We start from the raw sequence: 22,068 nt of genomic DNA, 5'->3' as shown, positions 1-22,068 counted from the left end.
TATCAGAGTGTAGTGTGTATATAAGATTTGCAAAAAATACATGTAATCATGGAAATAAGGGATTGGAGAATTTCTCTCACTCACACACTCACACAACCACTCTCACACAAACTCTGAACGGTTTTCAGAGGGATGACAGTACATGTTTTTTTTCCACTCCAGTTGGCTCTCAAATCCCATTTGAAGATCATGCGTTTGAAGCGAAGTTTCAGAAGGTCATGACATTTTAATCTAGTGAGAAATCTGAGAGCTTTTAATTCAGAAAGAAAATAGAGAAATTAGGTTAGCTAACTCAAAGTTTGGAATAATAATTGGGTTCTGCTGTTGGACCATGTACTGTATACAGTACCATCAACAAATTAATTCCCCCAAAATATAGCAGTCGTGCATCATAATGGCCACTAGGTGACAGTGTTAAGCTTCTCCTGACATTGATACCCTAGCTCCCTCAAACTCAACTCTGGACCTTGAAGCCAGTTCCACTGCATTTTTTCATTGTTCCCTTCGAATCAGGGACTGATTTAGACCTGGGACCCCAGCTGTGTGCTATTACTTATTAGGTAAGACAGAAAACCAGCAGGCTTCTGACCTCGTAGTGTAAGAGTTGAATACCCCTGCAGCCTACTCAGTAAGTAATTCTCCACATTTTTTACGTTTATTAATTTATAGCGCATTCATCTGAAGATAGCTAGGTGGGACAACCACATATCACAGTCATAGTAAGTACATTTTTCCTCAATAAAAGTAGCTATCAGCAAAGTCAGTGCTAGTAGAGGGGAAAAGAGTCAAGTACGAGTGTTAGTTCACAAAAGGCTTTTTTTTGTGTTGGGGGGGTACGAGAGGGGGGTTTCTATAAGATTATTTAAGATACTCTTAGAGAGGTAGGGTTTCAGATGTAGATGTTTTTGGAAGATAGGCAGGGACTCTGCTGTGAGGGAAGCTGGTTCCACCATTAAGGTGCCAGGACAGAGAAGAGCTTGGACTGGGCTAAGCGGGAGCTTCCCTCCCTACATCAGTATCTTCAGCCCTGACAAACTGTGTAAAGTTTGTTCCTTTATGAGGATTGATGAAGATAAATGTATGTTCATACCTATGAGGTTCTCTGAAAATGGAGGATAGTAATTGCTATGGGCTTCATTCTTTCACAACACTGAACATTTTGGGATATAACACTGAAAAGTTGCTATTATCCCCATTCACCTCTGCAGTGTATTTGAGGTGTGCACGATGACCGGTTTGTAAGGAAGGGAAACTGGTTCTCATTGAGGTTGGCACTCGTTCACAGACATATTTACAGGCCAGAGAACACATGGGCTCAGCCAATAAATCTCTCTCTGTCTCGCTGTCTCTCTCTCTCTCTCTCTCTCTCTCTCTCTCTCTCTCTGTGTCTCTCTGTCTCTTGCTCTCCACCATCTCTCTCACTCATTCACTCACTCTCTTCCTCTTTTTACATCATAGGTACAGTTAAGCCCTATTCATACACTCTCTCACAATAGTTACCTTTACCTATGTCTTGAATAGCATTTTCTGTTTTTGTCTAATTGATTGACTGCCTAATGACTGAAGTATTTTGCTCTGAGTATTTTGGGTCTGCTGATGTGGCCTCTCAACAGGGGGATAATGTGAACTGAAGTGAGAGAACATTTCGGTAAGAGGAGGAGGCAGAAAGGAGGGAGGAGGGGGGAGGGGGAGATAAGGTGAAAATGTAAAAATAGACAATCAAATAAAAGGAGAGAGAAAGTATGGGAGCAGAATTGGACCATAAAAACAGATACCTTCAAAAGGTGTGTGAAAAGGAGAGGAAAAGCTATGCAGCTGGCAAGACGCAGGAGAACAAGGAAAATAGCAACGGAGGACAAAAGCAAGTGAAACTGGTAAGATTTTTGAAGCAGTGGAGGAACATGACTTGTTCCATATAATGACTTCCTCTGTTGATGTCTAATGTCCTCTCCATGTAACTCAATCTGGCTTCTACAGTACAGTAATGGGGAATTATTGCTTTCTTCTGACTGAGCTTCATTGTTTTATTCTACATTATTGGAATGACTGTTAAATAATGGAGGGAAATTACAATAAATGAGCTGCATTAGGGAAGGAGATAATTAAGAAATATGTGTCTGTTATCCAAGCATTTATGGATAAATTGACAATCTGAAAGTTGTATTTGTCTTTCACTCCTCTGTAACTTCGGTTATTTTACAGTCTATGCATAAAAATAATTTTAAAGGATATTGTTTAAATGTTTCGATTTTTTTATTTAACACATTTGATATACAAGTGGTATAACAGATGAATTGACCTGTTAGAAACTCCTTTCTCCCGTGGTCAGCCTGCCATCTTGACCACAATGCACCTGACTATAAACCTGCTCTGCCTGCTGGTCCTGACCTTTCACCCTGACCTGGCCATGGTGAGTATAACATTTCTCCTCATTACATTAGGAGGCTGGGACCTGTTCAAAAGAGTACAATGTTACAGAAGATTCAGACAAATGTTACCGAAGGTTATAGAACATACAATATGATTGTCTGTCTGTCACAGTCTATGGTCTGTCATGTATAATACTATATGTTGTAAGCTCTATTCATTACATATTTATCTTCAGCGTTCTAAATGTTTCATCTCACTGAATACACCCCTGGTAACCTGAGAAATGTATATTTCCATCCCAGGTGGTACGGAGAGGTGGGACTGTTATACATTGAGTGTCACGGTCTGACCATCGTTCGTATGTGTTTTCCTTGTTTTAGTGTTGGTCAGGACGTGAGCTGGGTGGGCATTCTATGTTGTGTGTCTGGTTTGTCTATTTCTATGTTTGGCCTGATATGGTTCTCAATCAGAGGCAGGTGTTAGTCATTGTCTCTGATTGGGAACCATATTTAGGTAGCCTGTTTTGTTTTGGGTTTTGTGGGTGATTGTCCTTCGTGTCCTTGTTCCTGTCTCTGTGTTAGTTTACACTAGTATAGGCTGTTTCGGTTTTCGTTACGTTTATTGTTTTGTAGTGTTTGTATTTAGATTATTGTTACGTTTGATCATTAAACATGGATCGCAATCTACACGCTGCATTTTGGTCCGACTCTCCTTCACCACAAGAGAACCGTTACAGAATCACCTGCCACAAATGGACCATGCAGCGTGTCAACAGGCAGGAGCCACAGGAGAGGCAACAAAGGCAGCAACAGCGGCGCAATGAGGATTGGACATGGGACGATATATTGGATGGCAAGGGTTGCTACACATGGGAGGAGATCCTGGCGGGAAGGGATCGCCTTCCATGGGAACAGGTGGAGGCAGCCGGAGAGAGGAGCCAGCGATATGAGGGAACACGGTTGGCAAGGAAGCCCGAGAGTCAGCCCCAAAAATGTCTTGGGGGGGGGGGGGGGGGAGGCTCACAGGGAGTAGGGCTACGCCAGGTAGGAGACCTGCGCAAACTCAGTGTGCTTACCGGGGGGCTAGAGAGACCGGGCGGGCACCGTGTTATGCAGTGGTGCGGGCCGGGCTAGAGTGGGCATCGAGCCAGGTAAGGTTGGGCAGGCTCGGTGCTCAAGAGCTCCAGTGCGCCTGCACGGTCCGGTCTATCCAGTACCACCTCCACACCCCAGCCCTCCGGTAGCAGCTCCCCGCACCAGGCTTCCTGTGCGTGTCCTTGGTCCAGTACCACCAGTGCCAGCACCACACATCAGGCCTCCAGTGCGCCTCGCCTCTCCAGCTGCCGGAGTCTCCCGCTTGTTCGGCGCTGCTGGAGCCTTTCTCCTCTCCTGCGCTGCCGGAGTCTCCCGCCTGTTCAGCGCAGCCAGAGCCTTCCTCCTCTACAGCGCTGCTGGAGTCTCCTGCCTGTTCAGCGCAGCCTGAGCTGCCAGCCTGCATGGAGCAGCCAGAGCTGCCAGCCTGCATGAAGCAGCCAGAGATGCCAGTCTGCATGAAGCAGCCAGAGCTGCCAGTCTGCATGGAGCAGCCAGAGCTGTCAGTCTGCATGGAGCAGCCAGAGCTGCCAGTCTGCATGGAGCAGCCAGAGCTGCCAGTCTGCATGGAGCAGCCAGAGCTGTCAGTCTGCATGAAGCAGCCAGAGCTGCCAGTCTGCATGGAGCAGCCAGAGCTGTCAGTCTGCATGAAGCAGCCAGAGATGTCAGTCTGCATGGAGCAGCCAGAGATGTCAGTCAGACGGGATCTACCAGAACTGCCAGTCGGCCATGATCCGCCAGTCGGCCAGGATCCGCCAGTCGGCCAGGATCCACCAGTCGGCCAGGATTCGCCAGGATCTGCCAGATCTGCCAGTCAGCCAGACTCTTCCAGATCCGCCAGTCAGCCAGACTCTTCCAGATCCGCCAGTCAGCCAGACTCTTCCAGATCCGCCAGTCAGCCAGACTCTTCCAGATCCGCCAGTCAGCCAGACTCTTCCAGATCCGCCAGTCAACCAGACTCTTCCAGATCCGCCAGTCAACCAGACTCTTCCAGATCCGCCAGTCAACCAGACTCTTCCAGATCCGCCAGTCAACCAGACTCTTCCAGATCCGCCAGTCAACCAGACTCTTCCAGATCCGCCAGTCAACCAGAATCTTCCAGATCTGCCATTCCCGAGCTACCTGAAGTAGGAAAGCTTGTAGCATACACATTGAGAAATGGTCCCACATTTTGGAATTAGATGGAGGTAAACCAACATTTCTCTGTTTGTTTTTGAAATGGAATTGAGTTGGAGTTTAAAGGGCGATACATTTGTGTTAAATTGGGCTTTGGGAGCTGAGGCTCCAGAATTTTGGGTCACAATACACCTGTTTCTCATTAGAATGGAGCATATGTTCAGGGCAGATGTGGGTCTGGCTCAGACTACAAAGACCCTGGTAGTAGATTGAGGATAGATTCAGGGGTGGGGGGCTGTTCTGTGCCAGTCAAGCTTCCATATACTCCAAAAAAGTCATCAATCTTCCATATATAAAGTGAAATAACTTATGGACACTGGATTGGCTTGAATATTTGTTTTATTTTTATCAGTAGCAGACTGATAATGTTGATGGGGACGTGGTGGAGCAGGTTGAGACCTTCAAATTCCTCTGTGTCCACATCACTAAGGAATTAATATGGTCCACACACACACCCACACAGTTGGGAAGAGGGCATGAATGCGCCAGCTCTTAATTTGTGCCGGATCCTGCTGGGATCCGGCACCTCTCCATTTTGGACTGTTTTGTTCAGGTGTTGTCCCGAAAAGCTCCCCCCTACCAGAACTCTCACCCCTTCGCGAAACTCGCACGCACTGAATTCTTCATTGCTGCGACATGATTGTTAGTTGAGATTTCTGATCACGTTAGGCTGCATTTCATTAAATTATTTTGTTTGATCTCGTGGGAGACACTAATGTCTGCAGATTTTCGGTTTGGCTATTTGTTTCAAGTGTATTAGTCTATAAATAAATCTCTTTGCCAAAATTTGTCCTCTCTCCCGTGTCTTATTCGACTAATAGTTGTTCTGAAATGTTTATTGCTTACCTACATTTTACTCCCTCTGTTTAATATAACACACATACATTAATTATCCATTTCGGTTAACTATCCTGATGTGAAGTTTGTTCTATAGAAAGTATTTGACTCTGATGTGTGCCACAGAAAGTACTTGACTCTAGCCACAAAAGTAAGGTAATTAAAAGGGGGGAGGGGAGTTTTGGCAAGGCTATTTTCTTGCCTGCCGAACCCCCCCCCCCCCTTTCTATTTTGGGACTGCAAGGCCTGGCACATTTCATAATCATTTTGGTAGCCCATGTTAACCAGTATTGTGTGCCACAGAAAGCAAAATTAGATTAAAAAGAAACAAACATTAAATTGGAAATACAAATGTAAATCTTTGCATAATAAGATATAAAATGACAAATCAAATATAAAAAGACAATAAATAACATAAACAAATTGGAAAGTTGCAACAGCTCGCCTGAACATTTCGTCCACTTTTTACCGATAGTTTTCCAGGTGATACCGTCGCCTGGAACTCAAGCCTAACCTAGTCCTCACAGGCAGCGCAGACATAATCCTACAATGATGGGATGGTTTTCATACAGAACTGGTGTAACCATCATGGGCAGCAGTCACAACCAATCTGAAATGTATGATCAAAAATGTTAATATATTTAAAACTTTAAATACATTTTCTTGAATTACCATTTATTTCATTATCAGACAAAGCGGAAAATACTACCTTTAGAAATATTACTGCTTATACAAGTTTGTACTCATAAAAATGTGCCTTTTAGAAGTGAACAAGCAATTACACAGTTAGTGTCTTCCTCATTATTGTTCACCTCCCCACAGAAGTAGCACAGCTGGTTCAGGTCATCTAGCAAAACATAATGTCAAGTAGTCTACACATCTTTACATGTATTTTTCTGAGCAAACGGGGAACAAGGGAATAGTATAGGTTTCTTGTAACAAAAATATTTAAATACATGTGTTTTAGTGGCCCTCTAGTCATTGGATCAAATATAACCTTGAAAGATCCATATAAATGTTTTTTAATCTATAATTATATTAAATTAGAAAATGACAAAACAGAACAAAACATTGTTTTGGAGGAGAGTGACTGCTATTTCTTCTCTCATGATGTTAACATCTTTGTCCGTATTTGAAAAGACAATCGACTCCTCCTTCAAAACAAATTCAGCAAAATGGAAAAAAAATGTGATGAGCATTTCAGTTTTCCACAACAAAATTGTTAGACGAAAGATTATAATTCGCAAGTATACAACGACACAGCTATAGGGTAGAGTAGGTCAGGGCGTGACTGGGGGGTTAGAAATAATAAACTAGACTATGTGGGGTTCTATATGTTGGTAATTGTGTATGATTCCCAATTAGATGCAGCTGGTAATTGTTGTCTCTAATTTGGGGACCATATTTAAGTAGCTGTTTTTCCCACCTATGTTTATGGGATATTGTTTTGAGTTAGTGCACGTAGCATCTCTGTTACGGTTTGTTGTTAGTTTATTGTTTATTTGTTTTTGTCTTTGTATAGTTTCACTTTCTATTAGTAATGTGGAACTCAACATCCACTGCGCTTTGGTCCGACATTTATTCTAGCGAACGTGACAATACTATAATTTGACAATTCTGTTTTGTCTTTTAGTCAGTATATTTTCAGTAGGTTAATTGTGCATTTACTCAATACTCTCAATCTTACTTTCAAGTTAAAGACCCCACAAGAAGTAACATCTTGTTGACATGGGTGAGGAAGGGTACCACCCGCCCATCTGCAGATATTACTACACTTCTCTCTCAGGAATGATCTGAACATACAGTTGAAGTCGGAAGTTTACATACACCTTAGCCAAATACATTTAAACTCAGTTTTTCACAATCCCTGATATTTAATCCTTGTAAAAATTCACCACTTTATTTTAAGAATGTGAAATGTCAGAATAATAGTATAGAGTGAATTTATTTCAGATTTTATTTATTTCATCACATTCCCAGTGGGTCAGAAGTTTACATACACTCAATTAGTATTTGATACCATTGCCTTTAAATTGTTTAACTTGGGTGAAATGTTTTGGGTAGCCTTCCACAAGCTTCCCACAATAAGTTGGGTGAATTTGGGCCCATTCCTCCTGACAGAGCTGGTGTAACTGAGTCAGGTTAGTAGGCCTCCTTGCTCGCACACGCTTTTTCAGTTCTGCCCACAATTTTTCTATGGGATTAAGGTCAGGGCTTTGTGATGGCCACTCCAATACCTTGACTTTGTTGTCCTTAAGCCATTTTGCCACAACTTTGGAAGTATGCTTGGTGTAATTGTCATTTAGAAGACCCATTTGCGACCAATGTCTTGATGTTGCTTCAATATATCCACAGAATATTAATTTACCATGAAGCCATCTATTTTGTGAAGTGCAGCAGTCCCTCCTGCAGAAAAGCACCCCACAACATGATGCTGCCACCCCCCATGCTTTTTGGGATGGTGTTCTCCTTTTTCCTCCTAACATAACGATCGTCATTATGGCCAAACAGTTCTATTTTTGTTTCATCAGACCAGGGGACATTTCACCCAAAAGTACTATATTTGTCCCCATGTGCAGTTGCAAACTGTAGTCTGCCTTATTTTGTGGCGGTTTTGGAGCAGTTGCTTCTTCCTTGCTGAACGGCCTTTCAGGTTATGTCGATATAGGACTCATTTTACTGTGGATATAGATACTTTTGTACCTGTTTCCTCCAGCATCTTCACAAGGTCCTTTGCTGCTGTTCTGGGATTGATTTGCACTTTTTGTACCAAAGTCCTAAGTGGTACGACGGCTACGTTGTGCCATGGTGTTTACTTGCGTACTATTGTTTGTACAGATGAACGCGGTACCTTCAGGCATTTGGAAATTGCTCCCAAGGATGGACCAGACTTGTGAAGGTCTACAATTTTCAAGGTAGGACTTGAAATACAACCACAGGTACACCTCCACTTGACTCAAATGATGTCAATTAGCCAATCAGAAGCTTCTAAAGCCATGACGTCATTTTCTGGAATTTTCCAAGCTGTTTAAAGACACAGTCAACTTAGTGTATGTGAACCTCTGACCTACTGGAATTGTGATACATTGAATTTTAAGTGAAATAATCTGTAAGCAATTGTTGGAAAAATTACTTGTCATAAACAAAGTAGATATCCTAACCGACTTGCCAAAACTATAGTTTGTTAACAAGAATTTTGTGAAGTGTATGTAAACTTCCGACTTCAACTGTTTATGTTAATTAAAGTACAGAATTTTGAAACACTTGATTACAATGTAGAGATTAATAACAGATGGGTATCTGAGAATGCAGGGATTCCAGAAGGGTGTGAGTTGAAGTAGTCAAATCTGGAGCTGACAATGGCTGGAATGTAAATGACGTGATCATTTCGGATTATCTAACATCTGAGAATGGGCAGGCATTCCCCCCGATGAATAACATCTCAGTCTTGCTGATTTATGTAATGTCATCCAGGTGGAAATATCACCTGTATATCTGATGTTACGTCCGTTCTTGGAATTAGACCAAGGTGCAGCGTGATAGGCGTACATCATTCCTTTATTAATGAACACCAAGAAAAAACAACAAAAGCTCTGCAGCGCTAAACGGCAACAATACAAAAACAAGATCCCAAACTGAAGGTGGGAAAAAGGGCTACCTAAGTATGATCCCCAATCAGAGACAACGGTAAACCAATCTGATTGGGATCCATACTAGGCCAACAAAGAAATAGACAAACTAGAATGCCCACCCAAATCACACCCTGACCTAACCAAATAGAGAAATAAAAAGGCTCTCTAAGGTCAGTGCGTGACAGATGTAGGAAAAGAGATAAGGGAAGTTGAGTGTCCTGTGAATCTGTATATGTACTGTACATATGTGTGTATATATACCTTGGTATATCTTTTTTGTGTTTTAATTTCTATTATTATTATCATTATTGTGTTTTTGGGTTGAGGGGTGGTGGGTGGGTGGGGGAGTACCAATTGGGGAGGGGATTCTTCATGGAGACACATTCAGTCATAGTTTTGTTTATTATTGTCGCGCCCTGGCCATTGAGGCTTTTATTCTCTATTTTGGTTAGGTCAGGGTGTGACTAGGGTGGGAATTCTAGTTTCTTTATTTCTATGTTTTCTATTTCTTTGTGTTTGGCCGGGTGTAGTTCTCAATCAGAGGCAGCTGTCTATTGTCGTCTCTGATTGAGAACCATACTTAGGTAGCCATTTTCTTTCTCCACCTGTCTTTGTGGGAAGTTGTCTTTGTTTGTAGGGCACATAGCCTTTAGCTTCACGGTTTGTTTTTGTAGTGTTTGCTGTTTTTTTCGTCGTCTATTTCCCTAAATAAAATAAAATGTACGCTCACCACGCTGCACCTTGGTCCTCTTCTTTTAACTGCAGTGACAATTATACTATTATACATTTATTTTTTATATACATTTTTTTTCTCTTCTTATAACAGTTTACTGTGATTATGGGTATGCACTCATGTTGACTTATATATTTGAACTTTATTTTTTACCCAGAGTACAAATTTCAGATGTATTATTGTTTATTTATCATTATTTTATTATTACTTTTAAAAAGTCAAAAGAAAATGTAGGAAAAGCACCATGGGATGGGCGACTGAGGGATGGGTAGAGAGAACAGTAAAGGGCTATGAAAACAATTATTGCTGAAATAACCACTTCCTTTTTAGTCTAATACTTCCTGTGGCACAAATCAGAGGGCATGATAGGTCACCAAAAATGATTCTGAAGTGTGCCAGGCCTTGCAGTCCCAAAATAGGTGGGGTGGGGATTTTGGCAGGCAAGAAAATAGCCTTACCGAAATCCTCCCCCTTCTAATTTCCTTAATTTTGTGGCTAGTCAAATGATTTTTGTGCCACACACTACTGGTCAACATGATCTACCAAAATTATTATGAAGTGTGCCAGGCCCTGCAGTCCCAAAATAGAAGATGGGGGAAAATTTAGAAAGGCATGAGAATAGCCTTGCCGAAATCCTCCCCCGCCCTTCTAATTTCCTTAATTGTGTGGCTAGAATTAAATACATTTGGTGGCACACTCTACTGTTCAACATGAGCTACCAAAATGATTATGAAGTTTGCCTGGTCTTACAGTCCTAAAATGAAGGGGGGGGGGGATTTCGGCAGGCAAGAAAATAACCTTGCCCGAACCCCCCCCCCTCCCCAAATAGCCAAACCGAAAACTGCAGACATTAGTGCCGCCCCGCGATTAACCAACATAAGCATTTTTTTATGAAAAGCAGCCTAACGTGATCAGAAATTTAAACTAGTAAGCAAGTCGCAACAATGAAGAATTGAGTGTGTGTGCGTTCAAGCAAGTCGCAGCAATGAAGAATTGAGGGGGGGATTTCTGGCAGGGGGGAGCTTTTCTGCACAGCACCGGAACCTATTTGGCTAGATCCGGTACCTCTCGTGGCATGAAAAATAATTGTCTGTTTTTTCAATGTAAAAATTCCTCTGCCTTTTGATATTCCCAAACCCACAAAAAAATTATGTGAAAAAGTAGATTTTCAGCCAGGGCCTAATATTGTAAAGGTTGATTCAGGATGGGCCTGCCTGGGTTTATCATGGGCTACAATGCTCAACATTGTAACCTATGATTGAGACCAACGCTTGGCTGTGGCTGTGTGAGAAGCAGACAGTACAGTTTCTCTCACACAGCTAGAATGAGATTCACTTTATATGATCTCTCTCCCTCACTGCTCAGCCTGCAACTCTCATCTTTCCAGCATTGCACTTCATCATCTATTTCCTTATAAAATTGCGCGAAGGGTTGTGAAGGAACTGCAGCACCCCTGATAAATTGAAATACATTTGCTAAAAGTATATCATTACTGTTGTCTGTTCAGAAATACATGAAATTATTCAGAATAGGCAACTACACCATGAGAAGGCCTATAATTTAGCAACAGCAGATCAATAGCTTTTTTTTTTTAAATAACCTAGCTGTTGATTGTAGCCCAATAACAGGAATAGTCTACAGTCAGGAACGTGCGACAAATCTGTCTTTGAATAAACAGCATGCAGACAAAACAGATGAGCCATTTGCTTTCCAACCTGTGTTTTCCCTCAATTGAATTTGAAATATTGCAAAAGGCCTGTTTTGTCTGCATGCTGAAAAGAGAATACTCTATGCTGTAGGCTGCCTAAATATTTGATCAACTTCCAAATATTGTTTTACAAAGTAAAACAAAAGATATAGGCTTTTGGCAGGAGCCATCGCCATTTTTAGGACTATAATTTCCTTCTCATATTGTAGCCTACAATATGTGTCTCCACACACCTGGGCCTAGGCTATTGATGGATTCAAGACGAGGTTGTTTTTATTGATTTCAGATTCTCAGTTTGTCAGTGTCAAAGTACTCTGCCATTTCGATCGTGTGTGTGTGGTATTAAAAAAATACTCTGCCAAAGTCTCCATTCATGTAAAATTATGTACATTTGAATGAAATGCATTTATAAAAGGTCACATTTTTCCTGCACCCTAGGCTACTAATAATGTGCCTCTACTCTACTGTTCTATGCCACTACACAAATGAGATGATATGCATGCAATGCTTTACTATTAAGGTGATTTCTATTTTTTTTATTTTTTTTGTCATGCATTGTGGTACCTCAGAACTCCCCAGGTCACCCCTTTCTCACTCTTACTTTTTGTTCTGGAACCTCCCGATTCACAAATGCAGCACTGGAAAGCACCTCTTCCCCCTCCAGAAGGCTGAGATTTGGCATGGGCCCTCAGATCCTCAAAAAGTTATACAGCTGCACCATTGAGAGTAACTGCAAGACCTCCATACCAGGCGGTGTAATAGGAAGGCCAAAACATTTTCAAAGACTCCAGGCACCCAAGCTATAGACTGTTCTCACCGATACCACATGGAAAACAGTACCAGTGCACCAAGTCTGGAACCAGCAGGACCCTAAACAGCTTTTACCCCCAAGCCATAAGACTGCTAAACAAGACTGCTAAATGGCTAATGAAATGGCTACATGCTGCTGCTACTGTCTATCTATCCAATTGCTCAGTCACTTTAACCCTACCTATATGCAAATAACTACCTCAATTACCTCGTACATTACCTCGTACATCTACTCGGTACGAGCCATGTTATTTTTACTTGTCATTGTTATTCACAGTGTATTTCATTGTGTCCCTATTTCTATTTATTTTTTTATCTTTAACTCTGCATTGTTGCAGAAGGACCCTGTTGTTTATGAAGCTTGTGACAAGTAAAATACGATTTTATTTTATTTTATTTTATTTAGACAGGCAAACATATTTATTATGGCTGAAGAGACTTGTTTGGGAGGCTCTGACTGTTGCTTGGCCTCTATTTGTCTGAGAACCCAACCACCTAAAATATAATTTAAAAAAAAGTTTCTCCAGAACCCAGCAATTGAAGTTATCAACTCATGTTGAGTGGATAGGGCCTCAAATATGCTGTACTAGTACAGTGGCCTCAAAGATCACAGCATGAAGAGACAAACACATGTTCTGGGTCTATTCAATGTTACGAACTGATAACAGAGCTGTCTGTCTCTTTTTGCTCCTGAATTCTGTGGGTTGTTCAGGGAGGAAGATCCCAGCGCAAACAAAGGCAGGCTGAGGACAGTCTAAGACCATACCTGGGTAGAGTGGACCCAGGTGAGACAAGTCTGCCATCGTTGTTAACTTTGTCCTAGTTGATTTATATCCAACATTAAATTCATGCACAAAGTCAGTAAATATTTAACGCCTAGTGACAGTCACTTCCTCCACTGTTTCCCTTTTTCTCCCTCCATCCCTCCCCATGTCCTAGTCCAACTGTGTGAGCTGCTGAAGTGTCACAGTCCAATGGGCTCCTGGTGCCAAGTGGTGCGGGACAACGAAGTCCTCGTCCCAAAGTGTGTGTGTCCGAAGACCTGCCCACGGTAGGGCCACACCACTAAACTTAATTCAGTTGTATTCAAGACAGGTGCATTACACCGATTTAATATTGTAAGGCAAAATATTGTGGTTGCACAACATTGCGATCTTGACGCATGGCTCATTTTCATAAATTACGAAAATATTGCATTAACTATTCAAATCGACACAAACATGAAAATTATGTCTGGTAGTACATTTGCTGAAAGTTAATGACCATTACAAACCAGAATCATGGAGATAGCTGTTACTTCCATCCCAAGGCTGTGTAACTCCCACCCTGCCAGCAGGTACAAAAGTAACTTTGCGGGAGTTCTTTTCTCGGTCTGTTTCATTTCAACTAATTTACCCCAGAAATGTAATTACAGTTGCTAATGGTCGAGGACATGTATAAGTTGTTTGTCATTAAAAGAAAATGGTGTCTCTAGCTCTATCAATCTCTGAGTAACTTTCGTCCCTGTTCTCCCTTACAGTAACACTTCTTCAAAATAGTCAGAATCAACCTAAGATCAAGAAATTGGTCATTATTTAGACATTTTTGCAGGTCTTAGTCATGCAATCTAACTAAGATGTTTGGTGCAGTGTTTCTCAAGTGAAAATAATTGCTTGAAAACCAGTCATCAGTCATTGAATGACAGCAAACACTTTATTGAAGAAATCCTACTGTTGACCAATCACTGGCGAAGGGGTGTAGACTTTGGCTATCGAACTTCAGCTTGCCTCAAGAAAAAATTGTGTGCTCGAACAGCCCAAAGAAAACCTGCCAAACACCAAAATGAACAAAAACGTCACAAAATGTATCAAACTATATGCGCAAACTGTTTCGATCAATAAGGAAAAGTAAGCTTTATTCATTACGCGTGTAATGATTTGTGTGTGCAGGCAGGGGGCACCAGTGTGCAGCGTTCTGGGAAAGACCTATGGGAATGAGTGTCTGCTGCATAGAGAAGCCTGCCGCAAGAGACGTCGCATTGGACTGGCTCATATAGGACCCTGTCTTGGTAGGACACACAAACTCACTCACAGTACTGTACCTACATAATAAGCCTTATTCATGTCCAGTTCCCACTTCATGCTTTTCTTATGTTTGTTTCCAAGTTCCCAAGGCAAACTGCACAGAGGAGGAGTATGGCCAATTCCCATACCGTCTAATGGACTGGTTCCTCCTATTAAGTCGTATGGGAAAGTCTTATGCCCCCTATGCCCTGCCCCAGAGCTGCCTGAGCCATACCCAGCGCACCCAACTAGCCCAGGTAACAGACAAGACAGAAGAAAAGGGCTTGGCAACTATGGTCCTGGACGGCTGCAGTGTTTGCAAGATTTATCTCTACCCAAGCGCTACTGCACCTGATTACACTTATCATGAACTATATTGAAGGGCATGAAGAGCACTTTGGCATAAGACCACTATGATTTGTGTTGTGGTGTTAAATTGCTAAGGTTAACAAGCTCCTGTTCAGCTTATTGTGTGGTCTTCCACAACTCAGAATGAGGGGGCTTACAGGAACCCCAGTATAAATAGACTGTCAATAATCACTCAATTATTCAATAAGACAGTAAACTGGATGGTAATATTATATCCCCATCCCCGCCTTCCTGTCCTCTCGCCATTCCTTTATCTATTCAACTAACCACATCCTTCACCTTCTCGTTGTCCTCCTTCCTCCTCCCTCCCACTCTGTTCATCCTCCTTGTATTTATTGACAAATAGGAGAACCTGGGCATGAATGGCACATTTTTGTCATTTAATATTCTTCTGCTGAGATGTTACCTCTCTTTCCTCTCCTGAATCGTGTAGCGGCGGTTTGCCCTGCTGGACAGGAACAAGGACGGGAAGCTGAGCCAGAGGGACCTGAGGAAGTTGCGCTACAAGAGAATGCCTCTCGAGCAATGTGCTAACTTCTTCTTCCAGTGAGCCCCACTCTGAATACACACTAGACTTCACATTTCCCTTATCCTCTATGCACCACATACAAATACAAATACAAAAACCCACTATGTTCATTACTGTCTTTATCAGTTGCCAACTATCAATATTTAATCTCAGTCAATAAAGAAAATACTTATCAATTAAACTTATACATTGAGAATGCTATGGAAAAATGTGACATTTGGGGAAATTAAACCAATTTGTAAATGGAATATCAAATGATTTCCTGAATGTAGAGGGTTAAAACGTCTCACCATGTCATGGCATTTACCCCATTCCATGTTGCACCTCCCTTTCACATGTGCTCTCTCCACTCCATCCTCAACAGACATCCTCTGTGCCAATCAACCTTCTTCTGAGCCATGCTCTCCCTCTACTAACCAGCCCCCCCCCCCCCCCCCCCCCCTCAGCAAACTTAACATGTGTAAATATTTGTATGAACATAACAAGATTCAACAACTGAGACAAAACTGAACAAGTTCCACAGACACATGACTAACAGACATTGAATAATGTGTCCCTGAACAAGGGGGGGGGGGGGGGGGGGTAAAAAATCTAAAGTAACCATCAGTGTCTGGTGTGGCCACAAGCTGCATTAATTACTGCAGTGCATCTCCTCCTCATGGACTGCACCAGATTTGCCAGTTCTTGCTGTGAGATGTTACCCCACTTTTCCACCAAGGCACCTGTAAGTTCCTGGACATTTCTGGGGGGAATGGCCCTAGCCCCCACCCTCTGATCCAACAGGTCCCAGACGTGCTCAATTAAATTGAGATCCAGGCTCTTCACTGGCCATGGCAGAACACTGACATTCCTGTCTTGCAGGAAATCACACACAGAATGAGCAGTAGGACTGGTGGCATTGTCATGCTGGAGGATCATGTCAGGATGAGCTTGCAGGAAGGGTACCACATGAGGGAGGAGGATGTCTTCCCTGTAACGCACAGCGTTGAGATTGCCTGCAATGACAAGTTCAGTCCGATGATGCTGTGACACACCGCCCCAGACCATGACGGACCCTCCACCTCCAAATTGATCCCACTTCAGTGTACAGGCCTCGGTGTAACGCTCATTCCTTCGACGATTAATGTGAATCCGACCATCACCCCTGGTGAGACAAAAGCGCAATTCGTCAGCGTAGAGCACTTTTTGCCAGTCTAGTCCTGTTTGTGCCCATAGGCGACATTGTTGCCGGTGATGTCTGGTGAGGACCTGCCTTACAACATGCCTCAGTCCAGCCTCTCTCAGCCTATTGCAGACAGTCTGAGCACTGATGGAGGGATTGTGCGTTCCTGGTGTAACTCAGACAGTTGTTGTTGCCATCCTGTTCCTGTCCTGCAGGTGTGATGTTCAGATGTACCAATCCTGTGCAGGTGCTGTTACACGAGGTCTGCCACTGGGAGGACAATCAGCCGTCCTGTCCGTCCTGTCTCCCTATAGTGCTGTCTTATGCATCTCACAGTATGGGCATTGCAATGTATTGCCCTGGCCACATCTGCAGTCCTCATGCCTCTTTGCAGAATGCCTAAGGCTCATTCACGCAGATGAACAGGCACCCTGGGCCTTTTTCTTTCTGTGTTTTTCCGAGTCAGTAGAAAGGCCTCTTTAGTGTCCTAAGTTTTCATTACTGTGACCTTAGTTGCCTGCCATCTGTAAGCTGTTAGCGTCTTAACAACCATTCCACAGGTGCATGTTCATTAATTGTTTATGGTTCATTGAAACAGTGTTTAACACCTTTACAATGAAGGTTTGTGAAGTTATTTGGAACTTTATGAATTATCTTTGAAAGACAGGGTCCTAAAAAAGGGACGTTTCTTTTTTTGCTGAGTTTAACCATTTGCACATTGTTACAACACTGTTAAACATGCATTTGGGATGTATTTACAATGGTGTTTGTTCTTCACTGGTTGCCCTTTTCTTGTGGCAGCAGGTCACAAATCCTTTTCCTGTGATGGCACACTGTGGTATTTCACCCAGTAGATATGGGAGTTTATCAAAATCTTTCCTTAAATTTGGGTCAGTCACTGTACTCTCTGTTTAGGGCCAAATAGCATTCTAGCATCCTCTGTTTTTTGTTAATTCTTTACAATGTGTCAAGTAATTCTCTTTTTGTTTTCTCATGATTTGGTTGGGTCTAATTGTGTTGCTGTCCTGTGGTCTGTTTGTTTGTGAACAGAGCCCCAATACCAGCTTGCTTAGGGGACTCTTCTCCAGGTTCATCTCTCTGTAGGTGATGGCTTTGTTCAGGAAGGTTTGGGTATCGCTTCCTTTTAGGTGGTTGTAGAATTGAACGTCTCTTTTCTGGATTTTGATCATTAGCGGGTATCGGCCTAATTCTGCTCTGTGAGCATTATTCGCTGTTTTACGTTGTACACTGAGGACATTTTTGCAAAACTCTGCACCCAGAGTCCCAATTTAGTGTTTGTCTCATTTTGTGAATTCTTGGTTGTTGAGCAAACCCCAGATCTCACAACCATAATGGCCAATGGGTTTTATAACTGATTCAAGTATTTTTAACCAGATCCTAATTGGTATGTCATATTTTATGTTCCTTTTGATGGCATAGAATGCCCTTCTTGCCATGTCTCTCAGATCGTTCACAGCCTTGTAGAAGTAACCTGTCTAGAATATATTTGTGGTCCTGGCGACTGGACCTTTTTTGGAAGACAATTATTTTGGTCTGACTGAGATTTACTGTCAGGGCCTAGGTCTGTCAGAATCTGTGCAGAAGATCTAGGTGCTGCTGTAGGCCCTCCTTGGTTGGTGACAGAAGCACCAGATCATCAGTAGACATTTTACTTCAGATTCTATTAGGGTGAGGCCGAGTGCTGCAGACTTTTCTAGTGCCCTCGCCAATTTGTTGATATATATGTTGAAGAAGGTGGGGCTTAAGCTGCATCCCTGTCTCACCCCACGGAAGCAATGTGTGTGTTTTTTTGCCTATTTTAGAAGTTGTCTAGAAGGGATTGAATTTGTTGTTGCCTAATTGTTTTTGGATAGGTTTCCATACTACATTTCTTAATATTACTCAGTTCCTTTGGCTTTGATGCCTCATTATTGAATATTGCTCTGTTCGGGTAGACTGTGATTTTGCTGTGGTCTGATAGGAGTGTCAGTGGGCTGACTGTGAATGCCCTGAGAGACTCTGGGTTGAGATTAGTGATACATTAGTCTACAGTACTGCTGCCAAGAGATGAGCTATAGGTGTACCTACCATAGGAGTCCCCTAGAACCCTACCATTGACTATGTACAAACCCAGCGTGTGACAGAGCTGCAGGAGTTGTGACCTGTTTTTGTTGGTTATGTTGTCATAGTTGTGCCTAGGGGGGCATATGGGGGAGGGAATGCTGTCACCTCCAGGCAGGTGTTTGTCCCCCTGTATGCTGAGGGTGTCAGGTTCTTGTCCGGTTCCGGCATTTAGGACGCCACAGACTATTACATGTCCCTGGGCCTGGAAATTATTGATTTCCCCCTCCAGGATGGAGAAGCTGTCTTCATTAAAGTATGGGAATTCTAGTGGGGGATATAGGTGGCACACAGGAGGACATTTTTATCTGTTAAGATCATTTCCTTTTGAATTTCTAGCCAAATGTAAAATGTTCCTGTTTTGATTAATTCAATGGAGTGCGTTAGGTCTGCTCTATATCAAATTAGCATACCCCCTGAGTCCCTTCCCTGTTTCACACCTGCTCGTTTGGTGGATGGGACTACCAGCTCTCTGTAACCTAGAGGGCAGCCAGCGGGTCCATCTCCTCTATACCATGTTTCTTGTAGGATGACAATGTATGTGTTTCCGATTTTTCACTATCTCTTCCATAACCCATGTCCTAATCGCTCTCTTTCCTCCCTTCTATGTCTATTCAATCTCTGTCTCTCTCGATCTCTCACTCACCTCCCCCTCTCCCGCCTCTGTCGTAAATCTTGTGTGTGTGCTGCCAGTCTGCAGTGACAGGTTTTGTGGGAGTGGGGCTGGCCGGCTCAATGTCAAGCCATTCCCAGCAATGATAATGTTTATTACCCACTGAGCTTCCCGCTGTGTGTGGATTAGCGCAAATGGAAATGGTACCCTTCAAAGATAATGTTTCTTTGTGGGTGAAGACAAATGTCAGTCTGTGCATATTGTGTGCAGATGTGTTTGTTTGCATGTGTCCTTTGTGTTTGTATGCTTCATTTTCCCTTTGTGTGTGTGTGTGTGTGTGTATTTGCAACAGTATACTTATGTTTGTTTATGTATATTCTCTGTATACAGGTCATGTGACCATAACAAGAACAGTAAGGTGACCCTGCATGAATGGATCTCCTGTCTGGTGGATCGCTCAGAGAGCTGGTTCCAAAACTTCATGTGTGGGTGCAATCACTTACCCTCACTATCTAAATTATGCTACATTACGTGTAGATCCTAGTGTTTTGTGTGTTTCATCTTTAATTGAACAACATTTAATTACAGGAAATTATTTAATTACAGCAAATGTTTCTTTCTCTCTCTGACAGCTATGCAAATGGGATCCGGTAAGCTGTGTCCCATGAAGACCGACAACCACCTTTGACCTGGACATGAACACATCTCCTCTCGCTTGTCTACATGTGCATCTGTTTATCACTGCTATCTACAATAATAAGCATACAAAATTATCCACTTTTGTCCACTTCCAGCATCATACTCCCCTAACTGTCACACTCAGGACTGTGTTTGTTTTTGACTTATGACATCTGTTTTGTGACGGTCACTGTACATTCATCTGTGTGGAGAAATGGCCTGTAATAAATGTCTGAGACCTGACTGCCCCGTTAGTGTCTCTATGGGGATGGCCTGAGGAGAGAGGGGCTCATTAAGAACCTAGAGGACGTGTCGCATGGATCAAGCATCCAATTACTGTAGGAAAGAGAGCTGGAGAAAGACTCACAGAGACAGTTGGATACTATGATAGAGGGAAGAGATGGAAAAGAGATGATGGAAGGCGAGGAAGCTTAGTGTGAGATGCCGTGACCAGGGAAGGGAACGAGGGATAATGAAGGGGAGGGATCAGAAATGAGAAAAAAAACGGGGGGGGATGGAATAGTCGGAAAGAAGTAAAGTTAGGGGGAAAATAAAGTATATGAGAAGAGGTTTGATGTGGGGAATATTAGCCATAATAATAGCCATAATAATGACTTCTTGTAATGTCAAAGATCCAAATCATTAGCCATTAACAGGCTTATACATTCCTGTACATTCTATCATATTGAGGTATTTCAGCTGTTGCCTCAGCTTTTCCATAGCTCTAGTTTTTGTTTTGTGTGTGTGCGTACGTGTGTGTGTGTGTACTCTCAAAGATCAGTAGGGGATGTACGTGGCCCGGGGTGGGTTCTTCCGTTCCACTGGTGTCTCTGGACTAATTAGCCGTCAGATTTTGCTTCGCCGGGAGGATGGGGGGAGAGAGAGAGGGAGAGAGATATATTTCAATATTCAACATAGGATAGAGATGCTTCCCAGACATGGGGCAAATGAGGAATGAGAGTTGCAATGTGTCCAGAAAAAAACCAAAGAATCAAAACAATATTTTTTCCTGACGTCTCGGATTCGCTCTCATCACTTTTGATGAAGACGAGACCACTGGAGGCTGTAAAATATATCAGAGTTTTTAAAAAGAAGATAGGAAAAAAAAACAGACGGCAAGGGCAGCTGTAAATGAAGACATATAGGTACGTGATCGGAGATCAGCCAGAGCCAATTGAGAGCAGGCTGTATTTGCTAATGAGTGACCTGCTAATCAAGCTGTTTACGCAGTCACCACAGCAAGGGGAAAGGAGATCTGAATACAAAGTCCCACCTTCAATTGCTCCCCCATCCCAGGGGACTTGCTCCTTTATCTGTGAAAATTAAATGAATTGTTGGCGCCACCCCTGGAGGTTCCAGCCTCCCCTCCCTCTTTGTGTCTTCATACCCCTACGTTGATACATTCCCACTTATTACCTCAGGACCGCCTGCCCCACCTTCAAACCTACCCTCCCACACCCAGGGGAGGCTAATACTGATCCAAAGGCTGCCCATCCGATCCCAGACAGTTGTCCCTCCCTACTTACTCAGACTCACCTACAATCATTCCCTTCTCTTTCTCTTCTCAACTTCCTGGAAGTTGAATAGCTCAATCTTTCCCACCTCCCAACCCAAACTTTTCCTCTCCCTCCTGGTGATCTGATCTGAGATGGTGTTTGTCCTCTCTCTCTCTCTCTCACACTCTCCCTCCCTCCCTCTACCTCTTCTCCCTCTCAAGGGACTCTCTGCCAGCTCAGGAGCAGATGGGTGGCTGGCGATGATATGTTGTTAAAAATAAAGATTCCTCTTAACCCATTGTCAGCTAGCGCCCTCTCTATTTCTTTCTTTCTTTCTCAAAACACTGCCCACGCAACACTTTACAACATAGTCACAGTACTGTGCCGCTACCGCTCTGCAGACAGTAGCCCAGCTGTCTGTCCCGTACGGCTGAGCCCTGACCTTAAAAACATGATATTTAATACATGATCGTCATAAAGTCGGCCTCCTGCATTATGCATGACTCGTAAGCAGACATAAATAATGAATGAAACCAGCAATTTTGTGGTTTCTGCCATGCAATTTTTTAAATGAAATTTTCTGTCTTGGTGTTTGTTGCTCTCAGCGGATGGAGTTAGTCCAGTGACTGTTTGTCGATAAGTTATTAAAGGAACACAAGAGAGGGAAAGTGGGATCAAAATAAATATTCAGGCCAGCTCTG

The 22,068-nt window shown here is 42.8% G+C and overlaps 1 protein-coding gene across 2 annotated transcripts; it reads left to right on the top strand.

Annotated features, from left to right (window-relative positions):
• The first annotated feature begins 508 nt into the window (after positions 1-508).
• Positions 509-20,114, top strand: LOC115113190 (SPARC-like). 2 transcript variants are annotated; one of them, XM_029640548.2, is made up of 10 exons: positions 509-628; positions 1,785-1,874; positions 2,330-2,410; positions 13,070-13,142; positions 13,297-13,408; positions 14,286-14,404; positions 14,502-14,656; positions 15,202-15,314; positions 19,584-19,678; positions 19,826-20,114. In XM_029640548.2, exons 3-10 carry the CDS (start codon positions 2,348-2,350, stop codon positions 19,879-19,881), a joined length of 786 nt encoding a protein of 261 aa, XP_029496408.1. In that variant the 5' UTR covers positions 509-628; positions 1,785-1,874; positions 2,330-2,347; the 3' UTR covers positions 19,882-20,114. The 2 variants fall into 2 exon arrangements, with proteins under 2 accessions (XP_029496408.1, XP_029496407.1); XM_029640547.2 differs by lacking the exon at positions 509-628 and having other exon boundaries at positions 1,703-1,874.
• Positions 20,115-22,068: the final 1,954 nt, after the last annotated feature.

This window comes from Oncorhynchus nerka, linkage group LG28 (genome assembly GCF_034236695.1).
Source record: "Oncorhynchus nerka isolate Pitt River linkage group LG28, Oner_Uvic_2.0, whole genome shotgun sequence".
Lineage (NCBI taxonomy): Eukaryota > Metazoa > Chordata > Actinopteri > Salmoniformes > Salmonidae > Oncorhynchus > Oncorhynchus nerka.
This window is presented reverse-complemented; position numbering and strand designations above follow the sequence as displayed.

Coding starts and splice junctions, on each gene's coding strand:
- LOC115113190 (XM_029640547.2), top strand. CDS start 1,743: ATGGGAGCAGAATTGGACCATAAAAACAGATACCTTCAAAAGGTGTGT. Junction 2,411..13,069: donor TTCACCCTGACCTGGCCATG/GTGAGTATAACA, acceptor TGGGTTGTTCAG/GGAGGAAGATCCCAGCGCAA. Junction 14,405..14,501: donor TCATATAGGACCCTGTCTTG/GTAGGACACACA, acceptor TTTGTTTCCAAG/TTCCCAAGGCAAACTGCACA.